At 37.4% G+C, this 17,992-nt stretch overlaps 1 protein-coding gene across 5 annotated transcripts in view; it reads right to left on the minus strand.

The window, feature by feature from the left end:
- Positions 1-181: 181 nt before the first annotated feature.
- dpp6a (dipeptidyl-peptidase 6a) overlaps positions 182-17,992 on the minus strand; it is a 126,483-nt gene continuing 108,672 nt past the window's right edge. For all 5 annotated transcript variants that reach the window (XM_086020579.1, XM_086020578.1, XM_086020575.1 and 2 more), the window contains 18 exons: positions 17,930-17,992; positions 17,678-17,775; positions 17,439-17,562; positions 17,308-17,346; positions 17,122-17,229; positions 16,899-16,990; positions 16,559-16,606; positions 16,367-16,485; positions 15,399-15,485; positions 14,135-14,242; positions 13,959-14,028; positions 12,850-13,044; positions 12,724-12,778; positions 11,774-11,873; positions 3,690-3,748; positions 3,523-3,595; positions 3,382-3,455; positions 182-3,190 (listed from right to left, as the gene is read on the minus strand). The exon at positions 17,930-17,992 is cut by the window's right edge and continues 92 nt beyond it. In XM_086020579.1, coding sequence (XP_085876705.1) covers positions 3,041-3,190; positions 3,382-3,455; positions 3,523-3,595; positions 3,690-3,748; positions 11,774-11,873; positions 12,724-12,778; positions 12,850-13,044; positions 13,959-14,028; positions 14,135-14,242; positions 15,399-15,485; positions 16,367-16,485; positions 16,559-16,606; positions 16,899-16,990; positions 17,122-17,229; positions 17,308-17,346; positions 17,439-17,562; positions 17,678-17,775; positions 17,930-17,992 — 1,662 coding nt within the window. In that variant the 3' untranslated portion in view covers positions 182-3,040. The remainder of the gene's footprint in view (positions 3,191-3,381; positions 3,456-3,522; positions 3,596-3,689; positions 3,749-11,773; positions 11,874-12,723; positions 12,779-12,849; positions 13,045-13,958; positions 14,029-14,134; positions 14,243-15,398; positions 15,486-16,366; positions 16,486-16,558; positions 16,607-16,898; positions 16,991-17,121; positions 17,230-17,307; positions 17,347-17,438; positions 17,563-17,677; positions 17,776-17,929) is intronic.

Genomic DNA, 17,992 nt, shown 5'->3' on the forward strand with positions numbered 1-17,992 from the left:
TGTTTAAAAAAAAAAAAAATGTTTTAAAGAAAATGACCATGCATAGTAAGGCGTCTAAAAGAAAGAGAGAAAAAAAAGGACCATGACGGTTTTTTTTTTGTTAAACCTAACCCTAGAATCGCCCCATGCTAAGGTGTTAAAAAGATAACCATAAAACAACCACTTGATTAATACATAAATCTCATTGAAAACACATCGTTTTTATTCGTATTATTACATAAACCTTTCCGTTTCCTTTACATTTTTACTTATAAATATGCTGAACATAAAGTTTACTGGCCCGTGTGTGTTCAATCGTCAGTGTTTCAAATAAATGGACATTTTCTATTCAATCAAAATGCATAAATCTAAAAATCGCCGTGAGCCTCGTCAAAGTGCCTTCAATTGAACATGAAAGATCGAATTTCACAACATCACTCCTACTTTTTTCCTTGCTCTTGCTGTCACTACACTTCCATTGAATGAATGTTAATGTAAATGGATCAGCAATACTGCTTTGGCGTAAATTAATAGTTAAAAGAAAAATTGAGTAATTATCAATATGGACTGATATATCTTGTCAAACCTTTTGCAGCCATATCGCCCAGCGTTACTCAGCGCATTTTGTCTCAAAAGGTATTTATTTCATCTTTATATTGACCAGCTTATTTGAATTTTTCTGAGTTCATTGACACACGTTATGAAATACGGTCTTTCTTGCGAGTAACATTTAGAGACGCTTATTTCACAACATGGAAATTGAAATCATGTATTCTTTGACGAAACATTCAAGATGTCAAAGCGAGTGTGGCGGTATATTTTGACCCACAGATTCAACACTAATGGCAGTAAAATGGCTCCTTGCCTTGACCCTTGTGTAATTATCGAATAGGAGATCGAACAGCATTTATATTGTAAACGATACCACTGTTATAAGCATTGTTATATTTGTTTCAAATATAAATTCATCCTTTTCAAAACAACAAACCATGCAGAATCTGTACATGTTAGCCTTGTGCTAAAGTCACATGTAGCTGATAACGGCTAGTTCATTTACACTGTTGGGAAAAAAAAGGCTTTCTAAGCTTCAAAATACTGTAAGTGTTAGCTGTTGAAACAATAATTCCAGAAATATTGTCAGATACAGCATAATTTGTAGGGTACAGATTAGGCCTGCACGATATGTCGTTTAATATCTCGATTGCGACGGGCGCATGTGCGATGTTTTAACTTTTTGTTTTTCTTAGAACGCGCAAGCTACTCCGTGCTCTTAACAGCCTGTCTCGCTCACCCCCTCCCTCCTGCAAATCAGTCACCGGCCCCTCCCCCTTCACTCTCACAGCCGCTGTTGTCTGCTCTGAGACGACATGGAGGAGGAGGATTCGACGGCAGAAGCGGCAGTGGATTTAGTCCCCGAAAGAAAGTCAACATCCGAAATAAGAAAGTATTTCGGCTATAAAAAGGAAGATTCAGAACAAAAAAATCATCCTTTGCCAACAATGTCTCACCGTTGTTGCTGCAATCGCCATCACAACTGTATGACCAGTTCTAACTAAGAAGTGGGACCCGAGGTGAAACTTCATCTACTCAAAAAAACAATTACAGACGCCTTTGGCAGCATAACTACTTATGATAAGAAGTCCAAACAGCACCGAAAAGTCATGGATGCAATATGTATTACAGGCTGTTTTAATTATTGTTATATTTTTGTAAACCACTCAGGAGCTAGTACACCTGCTTTTTAATTTTTTAATACAGTATTTTATAGTTTAGTTTAAAGATGTTTATAACTGCTTCTGCGTTAGAGGTTTTTTATTTTCTATTTTTTTAAATGATTCAAGGGACTAGTGCACCTGCTCTTTTATTTTTTTGTTTAAAATATGTTTAATATTTTGCTGCTGTTTACATTAAAGTGTGAAATACAATGTTAAATAATCTATTATGTTACAGAGACATGGCCTCCGTGATCCCTTTTTTTTACAGCAATACTTAGTCTGGATTAAACGATATTATATGAATACAATGATGTCATGGTGAGTTCACAAAATGATTCCCAAAGAAATCTATTCAAGTCATCTGGTGAAAATTCGATTCTATTTTTAATATCGCAATATATATCGCAAACCCCCCAAAAATCGCAATGTCATTTTTTTTCCAACATCGTGCAGCCCTAATACAGATTCAAAATAGCTTTAGGAAATGTGCTAGCTTGTTAGCACATTAGATTCCTGTCAAGACTGAAAATGAGGAATTTGTGGTTAATTAGATTTTGTAGGTAAATTCGCTGTCTACGCACTTGTAAAACTTTCAAACTGTTAATTTCTACACGTTCGTGTTAGCATTTAAAGCTAACTATGCTAGCTGTGTTTCCTTCAAAGCATCCTGCTAACGATCTTAGCTTTGGTCGTTATGCTGAAGCTAGGCTAACAGTAGTTTCGTGTACACTCTATTTGTGATGTTTTCGTTTTGACAAAATAAGGCAGTCAGGTGACGAAAGTAAGGAAATTTGATTTAAAAACAAATATTTTGTCATCTTTCCCAACCATTTCTTGGACTAGACGGTGAAAACATGAACATTCTGTGCATCTTTTAATACTCACGTGGATGTTTGTTTGTGTGTGCTATTTTACATATATTGACAACAGTCGCCAAAAAAAAACAAAAAAAAAAAACACAGTCCAACATGAAAATGTCATCACAACTTTAGAAAATTGCCACATAAGTCCCATAAAACGCAGTTTGCTCACTGCTACCAAGGGGGCGTCTGCGTTTCATTATAATACAAGTCCACTAGCCTGGTTTTACGCGTCCATGTGGGAGCTCGTCCATCGGAATATGCCAGAGCATGTTAGGGTGACAATTTGGGGGGGGGGGGGGGTTCCGGGGATAAAATGACGAGGCGAATAGATGACGGTGGTCCTCGGCTGCTCTGGGAGCAGTCTCAAGTCCAGCATGCGGACGAGATAGTTGCATAAAACCGAGGAGATGTTGTGCTTGGTCCAGGGTGGGCGCAGTGGGTGGCTAGTCGTTTTTTAGGGGCGTGCAATGAGAGGGGGTCAAGCTAACCCTCGTCTTCGGTGTCCTCGTCCAGCTCGTCGTCCAAAAGTCGCTCGGGTAGCCTGAAGCACTCCTCGAAGAAGTTGACCAGTGATTGGCTGAGGTGCTGCCGGGTGGCCTCGTTGTGGATGAAGTGGCCCTCGTCTGGGTAGATCTGACGAGGACGACATTTCCAATTATACAATGCACCATATGAAATATAAAACATCAAACCTAACTAGGGGACTAGTTGAATGAATTTGTTCTTAATTTGAAATGAAAACTTATGTTCCTGTCACCAACATCCAACATAAAGTGCAAGACAAATCTATGACTCAGTGTTTGAAACTCATTTGCGCTGCTTACCTGTAAGGTGTAGTTGGCCTTTTCATGGATGAGCTGTGCAATAAGTTTTGCTGAATGCTGGAAGTGAACTTTTTCTGCAACAGGACAAAACAAGCAAAATTCAGCGTCGTGGTACGGCATCCTCGGCGCGGCTTTTCTTACCGTCTGCCGTCGGATGGATGATGAGGAATTTCTTGTCCAGGAACTGAGCCGCTCGGTGCGCCAGGTTGGCCATCTGGGCCGAAAGCAAACGCAAAAGTACGGAACGTTAAAAGGAGGACACGGCGACAAGACAAGAACCGTCAGCAGTGGGAATGTGGAGGGAGTACCGCGTAAGGCCGAGGATCAGGTTTGGGCATCCCCAGGTAGCGCTCGGAAAAGGCAGAAGCTAGAAACAAAGACGACACATTAATATTTGGTGAAGGGCTTCAAGCCACACGTAGGTTTCGAAGGTTTAGGTGTTTTGAACTAGGATTAGGGTTTCAAACGGCTTCAAATTAGGATTAGGTTAGGGTTTAGAAATAGTGTTTCAAACTAGGGTTAGGAATTAAAAGTAGGGTCACAAACGAGACATAGGGTTTAGAAGTAGGGTCTCAAATTAGGTTAAGCGTTTAGAAGTAGGGTCTCAAACTAAGGTCAGGGTTTACAAGTAGTGTTAAGTGTTGAAAACGAAAACGACCATGTGTAGTAAGGCGTTTTTTTTTTTTTGCGGAAAAAACGACCATGTATAGTGAGGCGTTTTTTGCAACAAAAGAAAACGACCATGTATAGTAAGGCGTTTTTTGTGAAAAAACGACCATGTATAGGAAGGCGTATTTTTGTGAGAAAAAAAACGACCATGTATAGTAAGGCGTACTTTTGCGAGAAATACGACCAGGAAAAAGGCGTTTTTTTGCGAAAACAACGACCATGTATAGAAGGCGTTTTTTGCAACAAAAACAACGACCATGTATAGTAAGGCGTTTTTTGCAAAACAATAAAGGCATCATGGTCTTCAAAGCCGTTTTTTGGCGAAAAAAAAAAACATGTATAGTAAGGCGTACTTTTGCGAGAAATACGACCAGGTAAAGGCGTTTTTTTGCGAAAAAGGCGTTTTTTTGCAAAAAAAACGACCATGTATAGTAAGGTGTTTTTTTGCGAAAAAAAAAAAGCCATATATAGTAACTTACTTATTTTTGTGAGAAATACGACCATTTAAAGGCGTTTTTTTTTTTCGAAAAAAACGACCATGTATAGTAAGGTGTTTTTTGCGAAAAAAACGGCCATGTATAGTAAGGCGGTTTTTTTTTCGAAAAAAACGACCATGTATAGTAAGGCGTTTTTTTAACGAAAATAACGACCATGTATAGTAAGGCGTTTTTTGCAACAAAAAAAACGAACATGTATAGTAAGGCGTTTTTTGCAAAACAATAAAGGCATCATGGTCTTCAAAGCCGTTTTTTGGTGAAAAAAAAACCATGTATAGTAAGGCGTACTTTTGCGAGAAATACGACGAGGTAAAGGCATTTTTTTGCGAAAACAACGACCATGTATAGTAAGGCGTTTTTTGCGAAAAAAATGACCATGTAAAGTAAGGTGGTTATTTTTCGAAAAAATCGACCATGTAAAGTAAAGCGGTCTTTTGCGAAAAAACACCATGTATAGTAAGGCGTTTTTTTAACTAAAAAAACGACCATGTATAGTAAGGCGTTTTTTGCAACAAAAAACACGACCATGTATAGTAAGGCGTATTTTTGTGAGAAAAAAAACGACCATGTATAGTAAGGCGTTTTTTTAACGAAAAAAACGACCATGTATAGTAAGGCGTTTTTTGCAACAAAAAAAGCGACCATGTATAGTAAGGCGTATTTTTGTGAGAAAAAAAACGACCATGTATAGTAAGGCGTTTTTTTGTGAGAAAAAAAACGACCATGTATAGTAAGGCGTTTTTTTAACGAAAAAAAAAACCATGTATAGTAAGGCGTACTTTTGCGAGAAATACGACCAGGTAAAGGCATTTTTTTGCGAAAACAACGACCATGTATAGTAAGGCGTTTTTTGCGAAAAAAATGACCATGTAAAGTAAGGTGGTTATTTTTCGAAAAAATCGACCATGTAAAGTAAAGCGGTCTTTTGCGAAAAAACACCATGTATAGTAAGGCGTTTTTTTAACTAAAAAAACGACCATGTATAGTAAGGCGTTTTTTGCAACAAAAAACACGACCATGTATAGTAAGGCGTATTTTTGTGAGAAAAAAAACGACCATGTATAGTAAGGCGTTTTTTTAACGAAAAAAACGACCATGTATAGTAAGGCGTTTTTTGCAACAAAAAAAGCGACCATGTATAGTAAGGCGTATTTTTGTGAGAAAAAAAACGACCATGTATAGTAAGGCGTTTTTTTGTGAGAAAAAAAACGACCATGTATAGTAAGGCGTTTTTTTAACGAAAAAAAAAACCATGTATAGTAAGGCGTACTTTTGCGAGAAATACGACCAGGTAAAGGCATTTTTTTGCGAAAACAACGACCATGTATAGTAAGGCGTTTTTTGCGAAAAAAATGACCATGTAAAGTAAGGTGGTTATTTTTCGAAAAAATCGACCATGTAAAGTAAAGCGGTCTTTTGCGAAAAAACACCATGTATAGTAAGGCGTTTTTTTAACTAAAAAAACGACCATGTATAGTAAGGCGTTTTTTGCAACAAAAAACACGACCATGTATAGTAAGGCGTATTTTTGTGAGAAAAAAAACGACCATGTATAGTAAGGCGTTTTTTTAATGAAAAAAACGACCATGTATAGTAAGGCGTTTTTTGCAACAAAAAAAGCGACCATGTATAGTAAGGCGTATTTTTGTGAGAAAAAAAACGACCATGTATAGTAAGGCGTTTTTTGCAACAAAAAAAACGACCATGTATAGTAAGGCATATTTTTGTGAGAAAAAAAACGACCATGTATAGTAAGGCATTTTTTGCAACAAAAAAAACGACCATGTATAGTAAGGCGTATATTTGTGAGAAAAAAAACGACCATGTATAGTAAGGCGTTTTTTTGCGAAAAAATAACAACCATGTATAGTAAGGCATTTTTGGGCGAAAAAACGACCTTGTATGGTAAGGTGTTTTTTTGCAAAAAAAAAAAAAAACGACCGTGTATAGTAAGGCGTTTTTTGTTGAAAAAAAACACCATGTATAGTAAGGCGTTTTTTAATGAAAAAAACGACCATGTATAGTAAGGCGTTTTTTGCAACAAAAAAAACGACCATGTATAGTAAGGCATATTTTTGTGAGAAAAAAAACGACCATGTATTGTAAGGCGTTTTTTGCAACAAAAGAAAAAACCATGTATAGTAAGGCGTTTTTTGTTGAAAAAAACAACCATGTATAGTAAGACGTTTTTTTGCGAAAAAAACGACCATGTATAGTAAGGCGTTTTTTTGCGAAAAAATAACAACCATGTATAGTAAGGCATTTTTGGGCGAAAAAATGACCTTGTATAGTAAGGTGTTTTTTTGCAAAAAAAAAAAAACGACCATGTATTGTAAGGCGTTTTTTGCAACAAAAGAAAAAAACATGTATAGTAAGGCGTTTTTTGTTGAAAAAAACAACATGTATAGTAAGGCGTTTTTTTAACTAAAAAAACGACCATGTATAGTAAGGCGTTTTTTGCAACAAAAAAAACGACCATGTATAGTAAGGCATATTTTTGTGAGAAAAAAAACGACCATGTATAGTAAGGCGTTTTTTGCAACAAAAAAAACGACCATGTATAGTAAGGCGTTTTTTTGTGAAAAAATAACAACCATGTATAGTAAGGCATTTTTGGGCGAAAAAACGACCTTGTATAGTAAGGTGTTTTTTTGCAAAAAAAAAAAAAAACGACCATGTATAGTAAGGTGTTTTTTGGCGAAAAAAACGACCATGTATAGTAAGGCGTTTTTTGCAACAAAAAAAACGACTATGTATAGTAAGTCATATTTTTGTGAGAAAAAAAACGACCATGTATAGTAAGGCGTTTTTTGCAACAAAAAAAACGACCATGTATAGTAAGGCGTTTTTTGTTGAAAAAAACAACCATGTATAGTAAGGCGTTTTTTTGCGAAAAAAACGACCATGTATAGTAAGGCGTTTTTTTGCGAAAAAATAAAAACCATGTATAGTAAGGCATTTTTGGGCGAAAAAACGACCTTGTATGGTAAGGCGTTTTTTGCAACAAAAAAAACGACCATGTATAGTAAGGCGTTTTTTGTTGAAAAAAACAGCCATGTATAGTAAGGCGTTTTTTTGCGAAAAAAACGACCATGTATAGTAAGGCGTTTTTTGTTGAAAAAAAACCAGCCATGTATAGTAAGGCGTTTTTTGCAACAAAAAAAACGACTATGTATAGTAAGGCATATTTTTGTGAGAAAAAAAACGACCATGTATAGTAAGGCGTTTTTTGCAACAAAAAAAACGACCATGTATAGTAAGGCGTTTTTTGTTGAAAAAAAACACCATGTATAGTAAGGCGTTTTTTTGCGAAAAAAACGACCATGTATAGTAAGGCGTTTTTTTAACGAAAAAAATGACCATGTATAGTAAGGCGTTTTTTGCAACAAAAAAAGCGACCATGTATAGTAAGGCGTTTTTTGTTGAAAAAAACAACCATGTATAGTAAGGCGTTTTTTTGCGAAAAAAACGACCATGTATAGTAAGGCGTTTTTTTGTGAAAAAATAACAACCATGTATAGTAAGGCATTTTTGGGCGAAAAAACGACCTTGTATGGTAAGGCATTTTTTGCAACAAAAAAAACGACCATGTATAGTAAGGCGTTTTTTGTTGAAAAAAACAGCCATGTATAGTAAGGCGTTTTTTGCGAAAAAAACGACCATGTATATAAGGCGTTTTTTGTTGAAAAAAACAGCCATGTATAGTAAGGCGTTTTTTGCAACAAAAAAAACGACTATGTATAGTAAGGCATATTTTTGTGAGAAAAAAAACGACCATGTATAGTAAGGCGTTTTTTGCAACAAAAAAAACGACCATGTATAGTAAGGCGTTTTTGTTGAAAAAAAACAACCATGTATAGTAAGGCGTTTTTTTGCGAAAAAAACGACCATGTATAGTAAGGCGTTTTTTTAACGAAAAAAATGACCATGTATAGTAAGGCGTTTTTTGCAACAAAAAAAGCGACCATGTATAGTAAGAAGTTTTTTGTTGAAAAAAACGACCATGTATAGTAAGGCGTTTTTTTGCGAAAAAAAAAAAACGACCATGTATAGTAAGGTGTTTTTTGGCGAAAAAAACGACCATGTATAGTAAGGCGTTTTTTGCAACAACAAAAAACGACCATGTATAGTAAGGCGTATTTTTGTGAGAAAAAAAACGACCACGTATAGTAAGGCGTTTTTTGCAACAAAAAAAACGACTATGTATAGTAAGGCGTTTTTTGTTGAAAAAAACAACCATGTATAGTAAGGCGTTTTTTTAACGAAAAAAACGACCATGTATAGTAAGGCGTTTTTTTTTGAAAAAAACAACCATGTATAGTAAGGCGTTTTTTTGCGAAAAAAACGACCATGTATAGTAAGGCGTTTTTTTAACGAAAAAAATGACCATGTATAGTAAGGCGTTTTTTGCAACAAAAAAAGCGACCATGTATAGTAAGGCGTTTTTTGTTGAAAAAAACAACCATGTATAGTAAGGCGTTTTTTTGCGAAAAAATAACAACCATGAAAAGTAAGGCATTTTTGGGCGAAAAAACGACCTTGTATGGTAAGGCGTTTTTTGCAACAAAAAAAACGACCATGTATAGTAAGGCGTTTTTTGTTGAAAAAAACAGCCATGTATAGTAAGGCGTTTTTTTGCGAAAAAACGACCATGTATAGTAAGGCGTTTTTTGTTGAAAAAAACAGCCATGTATAGTAAGGCGTTTTTTGCAACAAAAAAAACGACTATGTATAGTAAGGCATATTTTTGTGAGAAAAAAAACGACCATGTATAGAAAGGCGTTTTTTGCAACAAAAAAAACGACCATGTATAGTAAGGCGTTTTTTGTTGAAAAAAACAACCATGTATAGAAAGGCGTTTTTTGTTGAAAAAAAACACCATGTATAGTAAGGCGTTTTTTTAACGAAAAAAACGACCATGTATATAGTAAGGCGTTTTTTGCAACAAAAAAAACGACCATGTATAGTAAGGCATATTTTTGTGAGAAAAAAAACGACCATGTATAGTAAGGCGTTTATTGCAACAAAAAAAAACGACCATGTAGTAAGGCGTTTTTTGTTGAAAAAAACAACCATGTATAGTAAGGCGTTTTTTTGCGAAAAAAATTACCATGTATAGAAAAGTGTTTTTTGCCGAAAAAAACGACCATGTATAATAAGGCGTTTTTTTAACGAAAAAAATGACCATGTATAGTAAGGGGTTTTTTGTAACAAAAAAAGCGACCATGTATAGTAAGGCGTATTTTTGTGAGAAAAAAAACGACCATGTATTGTAAGGCATATTTTTGTGAGAAAAAAAACGACCATGTATAGTAAGGCGTTTTTTGCAACAAAAAAAACGACCATGTATAGTAAGGCGTTTTTTGTTGAAAAAAACAGCCATGTATAGTAAGGCGTTTTTTTGCGAAAAAAACGACCATGTATAGTAAGGCGTTTTTTTGCGAAAAAATAACAACCATGTATAGTAAGGCATTTTTGGGCGAAAAAACGACCTCATATAGTAAGGTGTTTTTTTGCAAAAAAAAAAAAACGACCATGTATAGTAAGGTGTTTTTTGGCGAAAAAAACGACCATGTATAGCAAGGCGTTTTTTGCAACAACAAAAAACGACCATGTATAGTAAGGCGTATTTTTCTGAGAAAAAAAACGACCATGTATAGTAAGGCGTTTTTTGCAACAAAAAAAACGACCATGTATAGTAAGGCGTTTTTTGTTGAAAAAAACAACCATGTATAGTAAGGCGTTTTTTTGCGAAAAAAACGACCATGTATAGTAAGGCGTTTTTTTAACGAAAAAAATGACCATGTATAGTAAGGCGTTTTTTGTTGAAAAAAACAACCATGTATAGTAAGGCGTTTTTTTGCGAAAAAATAACAACCATGTATAGTAAGGCATTTTCGGGCGAAAAAACGACCTTGTATAGTAAGGTGTTTTTAAAAAAAAAACAAAAAAAAAACGACCATGTATAGTAAGGTGTTTTTCGGCGAAAAAAACGACCATGTATAGTAAGGCGTTTTTTTAACGAAAAAAACGACCATGTATAGTAAGGCGTTTTTTGCAACAAAAAAAACGACCATGTATAGTAAGGCGTATTTTTGTGAGAAAAAAAACGACCATGTATAGTAAGGCGTTTTTTTGCGAAAAAATAACAACCATGTATAGTAAGGTGTTTTTTTGCAAAAAAAAAACCGACCATGTATAGTTAGGCGTTTTTTGTTGAAAAAAAACACCATGTATAGTAAGGCATTTTTTTAACGAAAAAAACGACCATGTATAGTAAGGCGTTTTTTGCAACAAAAAAAACGACCATGTATAGTAAGGCATATTTTTGTGAGAAAAAAATGACCATGTATAGTAAGGCGTTTTTTGCAACAAAAACAACGACCATGTATAGTAAGGCGTTTTTTGCAACAAAAAAACACGACCATGTATGGTAAGGCGTATTTTTGTGAGAAAAAAAACGACCATGTATAGTAAGGCGTTTTTTTAACGAAAAAAATGACCATGTATAGTAAGGCGTTTTTTGCAACAAAAAAAGCGACCATGTATAGTCAGGCGTATTTTTGTGAGAAAAAAAACGACCATGTATAGTCAGGCGTATTTTTGTGAGAAAAAAAACGACCATGTATAGTAAGGCATATTTTTGTGAGAAAAAAAACGACCATGTATAGTAAGGCGTTTTTTGCAACAAAAAAAACGACCATGTATAGTAAGGCGTTTTTTGTTGAAAAAAACAACCATGTATAGTAAGGCGTTTTTTGGTGAAAAAAACGACCATGTATAGTAAGGCATTTTTTGGCGAAAAAACGACCATGTATAGTAAGGTGTTTTTATGCAAAAAAAACCCGACCATGTATAGTAAGGCGTTTTTTGTTGAAAAAAACAACCATGTTTAGTAAGATGTTTTTTTGTGAAAAAAAATATCATTTACAGTAAGGAATTTTTCTTTGAAAAAACACATGTATATATATATATATATATATATATTTATATAATTATTGATATTAAGGCATTTAGAAGTAGGGTTTCAAACTAAGGTTTTGTTTGGAAATAGGTTATCAAACTTGGGTTAGGGTTTTAATCAGGATTTCCAAGTAGTGTTTGGGTTTAAAAATTTGCGAGTTCGAAAAGGGAAGTACATACTGGACTGATCACCAGTCAGTCGCAGGGCCAATTAATTCACACGCATGAAGGCCGCGGAATGGGAATCAAAAAAGGAGCCTCACCGTATAACTCAAAGTCGGTTATCGGCGAGAGAACGGCGCCACATCTAGCAGGAGAGTGGTCGGCGCTCAGCAGCAAGCTGGTGACGTAACCGCCGTACTCCTAAAACACCACAGATGCAATATGAACATGATGCTGAAGACTGTCTGTCTTTCCCAACCATAACATGACATTTACATTATAAAATCTGCCATGACAAATTCTTCTGTCTGACTGGCAACAAGTGTAATGTAAAAAAATTAATAAATAAAAATTAAAAAATTAAAAAAAATAATAAAAAGTTGGCTGAACTCAAAATGTCAATTTTTGCTGTGTGTATAGTGATTGTTTATACAATTGTACTATACAGTACTTGAAACAGAAGTCAAAGGTATAGAAAATATGAACATTCAAGCATTTCATTGGCATTTTGTTATTCACAGCACTTCTCAATCCTGCACAGTGGTTGTGCATGCGATCTCTCTAGTGGTTGGCTAAAGAATCACAGACTAAACTGTTCCAATTGTGCATAATACCAGTGGTTGATTTCTAAATCCAGTCCAGTACATTTGCGAAGCACACTTTAGTTGTGTTTAACTTTTAAGAACATTACATTTGCATTTCATCTTCATTTGTTTTTCCCAGATATATTTTTTATTTAACTTGTTCATGTGATACCTTTTACTTTAGACATTATTTAAACAAATTCTTTTGTTGTTGTTGCTATATTTAGGCGCAGTGTTTATGTTCGAACTGTGGATTAGAATGATAGTACATATACTGCTATATATGCCTATGTATATTCTGTACTTTAGGTATGTAACCTATTCCTCAGCACAGTTGTTGAGAATCATTAAATGAAGTTCTTAATTAACGGAGAAGTCAAGTAAAAGAGAATAGAATAGAATAGATTCTCGCTGAAGACATTTTTGGACTTGACTCCTCCTTTTAAATTGCACCGACGTTTCATTACCTTTCCAAAGACTCCCACTCGGGTCTTGTCGATGTACGGCTCCTTCAGAAAGATGCTGCGACAAACACACCAAACATCGTAAGCCGATTTTGTCGACGGCGTGTCAAGTTCGCTGGCTGCACCTACTTGATGGCCTCGCGCTGGTCGAGCTCCTCCAGGACGCCGGGCCGCTTCTGGATGCGCTGCAGGAGGTTGGTGCCCTGGAAGCCGCCCCCACGCCCGTCGCAGCGGGCAGCCACCACGCCGAAGCTGCTCACCAGCACCGTGGCCCAGTCCAGGCGGAAGCGCTCCGACACACTTTGGCCACCGGGGGTGCTGTCGCTGCACCCAGGAGCAGTGCAATCAACACTTCAGTGCTGCTTATTTTTAATATCGGCATCCACACACTGAGTTCACTCATTCAAAAAGTGAAATAATATTTATGTGTGTGTGTGTGTGTGTGTCTGTTTGTTTTTTTTCTGTTTCAAACTGGAGTTCAATGTTGCATTTCACATCAGGGCTATGGTTTCTCAATGAGCAGAAGGGTTTCAAATTAGATATGCAAGACAGGGTCAGGGTTTCAAATTAAATCTGCAAACCCGAGCTAGGATTTCAAAGTAATGTTTTAAACCTGCGTTAGGCTTTGAAAGCAGTGTTTAAAGCCTAAATTTGAGTTTCAAACATGGACTACTGTTTCAAAGTAGTGTCCATGGCAGAGTTAAGATTTCAAGTTAGAGTTTTGAAACTGAGGTAGGGTTTTAATGCAGTGATGCAACCCTGGGTTAGGGTTCAATTGAGGTTCAAATGAGAGACATGGTTAGGGTTTCACATAATGTTTTAAACCTGGGTTAGGGTTTCCCCAGTTGTATTTCAAACCAAGGTTAGGTTTTGAAATTAGGGCTTTAAACCTGAGTCTGGGTTTCACATCGGAGTTTTAAGCCTGAGTTGGAGTTATAAAGTAATATTTTCAGACAGGTTGGGATTTCAAAGTAGGGTTCATGGCAGTCTTAGCATGAGTTAGGGTTTTAAAGTAGTATTTAAGACAGGGTTAAGGTTTCAAAGTGGGTTAGGACCTCAAAGAGGGTTAGAGTCTCAAATGTGAGGTTTGAGAAAAGGTTAGGGTTTCAAAGCAGGGTTTCAAAGTAAGGTTTGAAACAAAGTTTAAGGTTTCAAATTAAGCTTTTAAATTAGGGTTTCAATGCCTGTGTTGGGGTATTAAATATGACTTTCAAACAGTTTGTGTGCGCAGCACATACATGAGAAGCATGAGAGGATAGTGCGCAGTCTCCAGAAAGCCGGCAGGTTTGAGGATCTGCATTGATAAAACTGAAAGGCAAGATTGGTATGAGCACACACAAAGACATCAGATCCAACCCAAGAGCTGCATGCGCCATTTTCAAGACTGTTGGGATGGAAAGGCGGCTTGACATACTGTAGTCATCGAAGCTGATGTCCTGATACTCCACGACGGGCATCTGCATGCTGTCCAGCGTCAGCCTCAGCACCTCGTTGCTCTCCAGTTTGCGCACCTCCACCATACCTAAGCACCACAAAACACGACAAGTCGTCAGGGCATCTCGCAAAGCATCGAAAAGGATGCAATTGAACTTCTGTCATTTGGGGACATTGATAAATATGTGGTGTCATCTGCGCATCTGACCCAAACTTAAAAAACTGTATACTGACTGAACAAAAGGGGTCCAAGGATTGACCCTTGAGGGACCCCACATGCCATGGCCATTCGATCAGATTGAAAATTTCCAATGGTCACAAAATAACTACTTTCCTCCAGGTAAAACCTGAACCATTTTCGGACTTATCCATTTAATCCCACCCAAGTTTCCAACCTGTTCAACCTATCATTTACTACTTACATAAGAGCTGGTTCTGTGCTGTGATGAGGTTGGAAACCTGATTGAAATTTGTGAAAGTATTGATTTGCCACTATCTTGTGGCATCTTGGTGCCCAGGAACTCACTTTAACATAGAGAGAGTTAAGGAGCTTCATTTGGACAAAAGCAGTGCTTTTGCCACTACCTTGGTGCCAAGGAACTATTAAAGAGAGTTGAGGAGCTTCCATTTCAACAAAGGTCGTGCTTTGGCAACATCTTGGTGCCAACAAACTTTGTTGAATAGCGTTGAGGAGCTTCCTTTTCAACAAAAACATTGCTGTGCTGCCATCTTGTGTCATCTATAAGCAAACCTTTCTACTCAACCTCCCATGGAAATTTACTTGCAAGTCTTTTGAAAGCCAAAGTGCATTGCGATTGTGTGAAGACCTGCGTCCCAATACTTTTGTCTGGCGTGAGGCGCCGACATCTGCTTTAGAAGCAAAAGGACGTGCGGCCTGATATTAAAATAATTCAGGTGTCAATGTGATGTAAACACATCGGACGTGTATTAGAGCAGCCAGAGAGCGACGCACATGGCACACACTTGGAAAAATGTGATTACAATGTGCTGATGTCACCCACGCACGTTTGTAATTTCATGACAACACGTCCGTAGAGAGGAGTAATCAGATTACCTCACAAGTGGACAAGCATCCACTCGCGGAAGGTCGTTGTTAATCTTGTTATTGTGCTATTCAGATTTTTGCAAACCGGGTTCTTACACAGAAAATATTACTCGGCAAACAAATACACTGCAGACAAATGTGAAGCAGACCTTCTGTTAAACGTTTGAGCCATACTTACTCTCTCGGTCCCCCATCTCTCCATCAACGTCGGTGTTTTCTTCGTCAGTCTGCGTCTTGTATATGGACACGAATGGCACATCCGGCCCTAAATCAAGCAGCACAACAAAGATTTACACAAAATATCTTGTAAGTCATTTTCCAACAAATTGCAACAATAAGATGCCAAAAACAACTTCATTCCATTTAGGAAAGTGGGAACGCAATATGTCCGGCTTGGAATAAGCAAAACAAATCAACGGAGTGATGCTCTTAGCAAATTGGGAGCACAGGGCACACTTCTTGTATCGCCGCTTGCTCGCTCGCTCGCCAGCCACACTCCCACTCCCGCTTCGTCCTCCACGCTGTGACCATGATGATGTCATGACTTTATCAAATCATTTTTACAAGCGTCCCGCCTGGAGCGAGTCGGCGTGGACCTTTGTTCCCCCAGCGGGCCGAGGGAAAGTACTTTACTCGAGGAATGAGCGGGAGGCCGTGTGACGAATGGGAGCCACAATGTGATTTAATGTTCACCCTATCACAAATCTGCAGCATTGGCACATAACTGTAAATCTGATACGGTTACAGAAAAAAAAAAAAAAAAAGTATATTTTTTATATTTCTATACATAAATATATACATACACACACACACACGTTTATGTATGCATATATACGAATACACACACATATATATATATATATATATATATATATATATATATATATATACATATATATATACATATATATATATATACATATATATATATATATATATATATATATACATATATACATATATACATATATATATATATATATATATATATATATATATATATATATATATGTATATATGTTTAGGCATACATACATATGTATACATATGCGTATATACGAATACATACGCACACACATACATATATATGCATATACTGAAAATGTATACATATGTACAAATACATATGGTGAACAATGGTGTCACCTTGGCAGTGGAGCAGGAAGTAGCTCATGTTGTTGCAAAAGGAGCCGCCGATGTAGCCGCAAGTGTCAGACAGGCCGCACGATAGGCAGCGGCGGTTGAATGAGCCGAACGTGTCGGCGCTGAGGAGAAAAGCAACAAAACACTTAACTCTCGTTTTAACAAAGTGAAGTTGTCGTTTCTTCAAAGTCACACCTGTAGAGATGACGTCGCTTTGGGCCGTCTTCTGTACTTAGGAAGTAGCTAGAATGGTGAAACAAGATCGTTATTGAGTCAAATTATAGACAACATCATTTACAGAAGAGAAAGCCATTCTCAAAATGATTATTTTGGACTCATTTCAGCAATTTCCTTAAAAGGAGTTTGTCCAAGTAAAAGCCATAGAATTCTTCAAACCAAAATGGCTGCCTTCCTGTTTAATTTCCTGCAAGGGTCCTTGACACTTTTTTGTCTGACCTTTTATGATAGACATATTTATCCAGTTTGGGGAAAATGAGGCTAATATTTTCGAACCAAATGCCTCGTTTGGACTCACATGAGCTGGCTTTCTTCATTATAGGCCAGGACCTCTGTGACGTCCCAGTCTCCAGACGTGATGGACTGCAGGGTGTCTGTACTGGTGTTTTGCTGCACAACAACAACAACACCAAAAGACTTTAAATCAGAAGCAAGAAAACCAGGAAATAGTCGGATCCGGTAGACGTTTGGACCCAATTTGTGCCCATTAGAATGGACAAGCAAGTAGCAGTGAGTCATACCTGCGAGATGGACATGGAGATGTGGAAGAACTTTCCACGGCCGCCTTGCGGGATGGCCCTTGTGAAAAACAGCTTGAGACCATCTTTGGAAAACAGAGGCTTCTCATTCTAAAAGACGAGCAGGTTAAGTAAATTCATGTTTGTTTACGCTCAAAAAGTCACTCTCTCACCCATCAACGTTCTCACCTGCCTGTAAAGCCATCCTTCACTTTCATCCTCATGTTTCTGTAGAGAACAGCGGACATTTAAAAAAAACAAAAAAAAATCATACGACCAACGAACATTCACCTTAGTCAACATTTCAGACATGCAATGACCTTGGTGCAGACCCCCGTTGTGGCCTGACACAGCGTCAGTATGGAAATGTTCTGGGCTCGGTTGAGCCAGTTGACGGCCAGTTTGGTGGTGGTGGCCCATTTCACCATGGTCACGTAGAACTCACTGAAACGCACGCCGTCAACACAGTCGACAGTGATATTATATGAATATTATGAAAACAATGCGGCAGCGTTATACAGATTGGGGGCTTGGCAATGAGCCGATTTTAGCTCCTCACCTCAATCTGGGGTCGTCGGGTTTCCTCATCTCGATTGTGTGAAGAGGCCCATTCAGGTTGACCACGTACAAGGTAATCACCGGGTTCGCCTCGCCCGCCTGCACACAACCAAATCCGTTTGAACCAAATATTGCATGAAGAATTACGTAACTAAAAGGTGAAATACAACTGAACTGTGCTCAGTCAAGTGATTCCTTTGCACACTTAGAGGGTCACCGAAAAAACAATTTGCGGCTAGTAAAATGAGTCAACCTTGGGGTAGTGGTACTCCTTGCCCGTCGGGTAGGGCATGCCGGTGAACATGGGCAGCTCCAT

Source organism: Filicampus tigris, chromosome 21 (genome assembly GCF_054856515.1).
Source record: "Filicampus tigris isolate MCC_2025a chromosome 21, RoL_Ftig_1.0, whole genome shotgun sequence".
In the NCBI taxonomy this organism is placed as follows: domain Eukaryota; kingdom Metazoa; phylum Chordata; class Actinopteri; order Syngnathiformes; family Syngnathidae; genus Filicampus; species Filicampus tigris.